Source organism: Alnus glutinosa, chromosome 7 (assembly GCF_958979055.1).
Source record: "Alnus glutinosa chromosome 7, dhAlnGlut1.1, whole genome shotgun sequence".
In the NCBI taxonomy this organism is placed as follows: Eukaryota; Viridiplantae; Streptophyta; class Magnoliopsida; order Fagales; family Betulaceae; genus Alnus; species Alnus glutinosa.
In genome coordinates this window covers 23,740,243-23,743,548 of record NC_084892.1, presented here as the reverse complement: position 1 = coordinate 23,743,548, position 3,306 = coordinate 23,740,243, and the positions used below count along the sequence as shown (strand labels likewise).

At 37.1% G+C, this 3,306-nt stretch overlaps 1 protein-coding gene across 1 annotated transcript; it reads right to left on the bottom strand.

Annotated features, from left to right (window-relative positions):
• Nucleotides 1–682: 682 nt before the first annotated feature.
• On the bottom strand, nucleotides 683–1,415 carry LOC133873004 (zinc finger protein ZAT11-like). The gene has a single exon (XM_062310707.1). The coding sequence runs from the start codon at nucleotides 1,344–1,346 to the stop codon at nucleotides 831–833; it is 516 nt and encodes a 171-aa protein (XP_062166691.1). The 5' UTR covers nucleotides 1,347–1,415; the 3' UTR covers nucleotides 683–830.
• Between the last annotated feature and the right edge of the window lie 1,891 nt (nucleotides 1,416–3,306).

The window sequence follows — 3,306 nt, the reverse complement described above, 5'->3', positions numbered from 1 at the left end:
CTAGCGATGCGTAAAGTGCATGGGAAAAACACGTGACTGAAACTATTCATCCAAAAAACCATGTGGATGTAAAGAGACTTTTCTCGACTCAGCATATTAGCGGTGTCCACGCCTACTTTTGGGATTATTTTGCAAGAAAGGCTAGATAAGGCGGCATGTGTGAAGCGTGATATTTAGCAATTGACATTTCTAGTGTGCGTGAGAGCGCATGCGGTGAGAAATCACTACGTTCAAATGGCACAAATTAGATTAATTGGGAGTTACAAAACCTGTGGGTGTTGTTTTTATACCCAAAACCAGATCCAAAAGTCCTCGATGTTTTAGAAAATCCGTGTGGCATTTTCCTAACTCAATATACAAGGCCAGATAAAAGTGGCTTTGCAAGTACCATAAGATAAGATTTGTGAGAGAAGTGTTAAAGGGATAGAAATCATTTAAGATAACTATTGATTTCTATCCCATAAATCAAGGGAGATGATTTGATTCCGGTAAATTGAGGGATTTGTTAACCCTATATAATATTATAACCAGATAATTACTTAATTGAACGTAATATAGAAATTCCCGGCCATAAGCTAGGAGCCCAACAACGACCAACAACATAGAGGAATGGATTATACGATTTTGACATATAAGACGTGTACCGAATAAGAAGAGAAGAACAGTAATTCAATAAATAATCTTGGAAAAGAATTGAATGATATTGTATTAAAAATAAATGAATGAATATGAGATTAAAAAAAACAAAAAAAAATTACAAAGATCGACTACGTACAATGTTGAACAACTAAAAAAAAAAAAGAATATGAAATTAAAAGACAATTGCAGTATCAAATTATCAACCGAAGATCGACTGCAGGAGCCTTATTTCCAAATAACAACTTCAAATCGTTCTCCAATGGCGTCAAGTTCAAGTCCAGGCACATAACCCTTTTACTGTTGGACCTTTTCAGCACAGCTGGCACTTTCGATTCAACTGTAATGGAAGAAGAAAACCCTTCGTTCATCGTCGCTCTATGCCGCCTCATATGCCCGCCCAAAGCTTGCCCCATTGCAAACTCCAGGCCACAGATCGAGCACTCATGCATCTTCGGTTTGTTCCCTGCAGCAGAGCCTTGGAGTTTGGTCCGGTCTCTCTGCTCTTGTTCTTCCCCCGTTAATCTCGTTCTCTTGTGGCTGGCTCGGTGGCCGCCCAGCGCTTGGAACGACGAGAATTGCCGATTACATGTCTTGCACTCAAAGACAGAAGAAACCGGCGAACTCTTTTTCGGCTCGGTCTGTAGGCCGTGAGACAGAAACATTAGACAATTTGCCATGTCGAAGCTCTGATCTCTCGTTCTCTTCATTGCTACGTACGTAGGTTTGTTTAGCTTTGTTGACGTAAATGGTCTGGGAAAGCAATCTACCTGTGACAGAGCTTGGGAGCTTGGGTATTTATAAGGATGTTTTATTTGACGAGCGAGGAAAGTACGGTGTGGTGTTCCTGGCAATAGACAAGTTGGACTTTCTCTGTCCTTCTTTGACTGGGTGTGCAACGACGAGAACGCTGATACTTGTGTACCAAGAAAAGTAATAAATGGTATATCTCCACGTGTGATGATTTAGAGGATATGGACCGTGTGACCACTTAATCCTTTTATTTTTGGAATAATTGCACCGTTGGTCCCTGTAGTATGTCATAATTATTTTTCACTCTCTATAATTTAAAAAGTACATGGGAGGTCCTTGTGGTATGCAATAATTACAAATCGATCCCTGGAGTCAAATTCTGTTAAAATTTTTAACATATTCCGTCAAATGCCACATCAGCGCCACGTGTTGCCATCTTATTGGCGACACCTAGTGCTAACATACACATCTTAATAAAATAATATAAATTTATTAAAAAATAAATAAATATACTTATTTTTTTAAAACAAAAAAAAAGAAAAAGAAAAAATGGGGCAAGGGGGTGGCAGCCACCCCTAGTAGATCTAGGGGTGGCCGTGCGCCACCCCCGGCCACTGGGGTGGCTGCCACCACCTTGTCCCATTTTTTCTTTTTTCTTTTTTCTTTTTGTTTTTTTTTTTTAAAAAAATAAGTATATTTATTTATTTTTTAATAAATTTATATTATTTTATTAAGATGTGCATGTCGGCGACACGTAGCGCTGACGTGGCATTTGACGGAATCTGTTAAAAATTTTAACAGAATTTGACGCCAGAGATCGATTTGTAATTATTGCATACCACAAGGACCTCCCGTACACTTTTTAAACTATAAGGAGTGAAAAATAATTATGACATACCACAGGGACCAATGGTGCAATTACCCCTTTATTTTTTGGGGAATGATTTATGCGTACAGTAGTAATTTTAGCATTTTTCTTATTTTTTATTGCTAGCCAACAAATTACGAGGCTATAAAGGAATTTTATTTTATTTTTTTAGAAAAGTTTCGCGTTATTCTCGACCTCACGTTTAATTTACAACGTGTTTTCGAAATAAAAACTGCATCAATATTCTTTTAAATTATCATAAATAGTAAAAATTAATAACTTTCAAAAAATTAAAATAAAAAAAGTGATGACAGGCACATTGCTTTTTTTTTTTTTTTCCCCGAATTTATAAAGATATTTTTGCCTTATTATTTTTTAAAAGGGTATTTTATCCTTTTGTTGGATACAATATGTACATTGTAAATTTTTGATAATTTTTTAAAAAATTAATATAATCTTTACTCTTTAGTTAGAGATATTGTAAATTAAGTCATAATTTAAGAAGTATATATTAATTTATTTATTTATATATGCGAGTGAAGGAATCTTCTTTTGAAGTCTCATGGTAGGTTACTGGAAGTGTCTTACGGATAAATCCAAATGAAAAAAAAAAACCATACACGTAGAGTGACAACCGACAAGTCACCTAAACTATTATGTACGGCACTTGACAACTTAACCTACCATTTCTTTTTAATTGACACTTTGGTCGGTGTTTGACGACAAGGTCCGTTTGGTTAGGGCTAAGCATGGGGCAGGGGGTTGGGATGCCCATTTTTTGGCACTGTCCCGCATCCATGTGGGTTGCGAAAATTACTTGCAAACCGCACAAAATGGGGAGAACCCGTGCGGTGCGAGGTGGGGGTAATGTGGGGCGGGGGGTGCGGGTTGTGTGGGGATATGCGGGTTTAATTCTTAGATACATGAGAAACCAAATCAAAGCTAGATTTTCTTAGGAACCAAATAAGAAAATCAGATTCAAACAAATCACAAAAAAGGATGAGAGGTCAGAGGGGAATCATTCAATACCGATCTTGAAGCGAGCATCG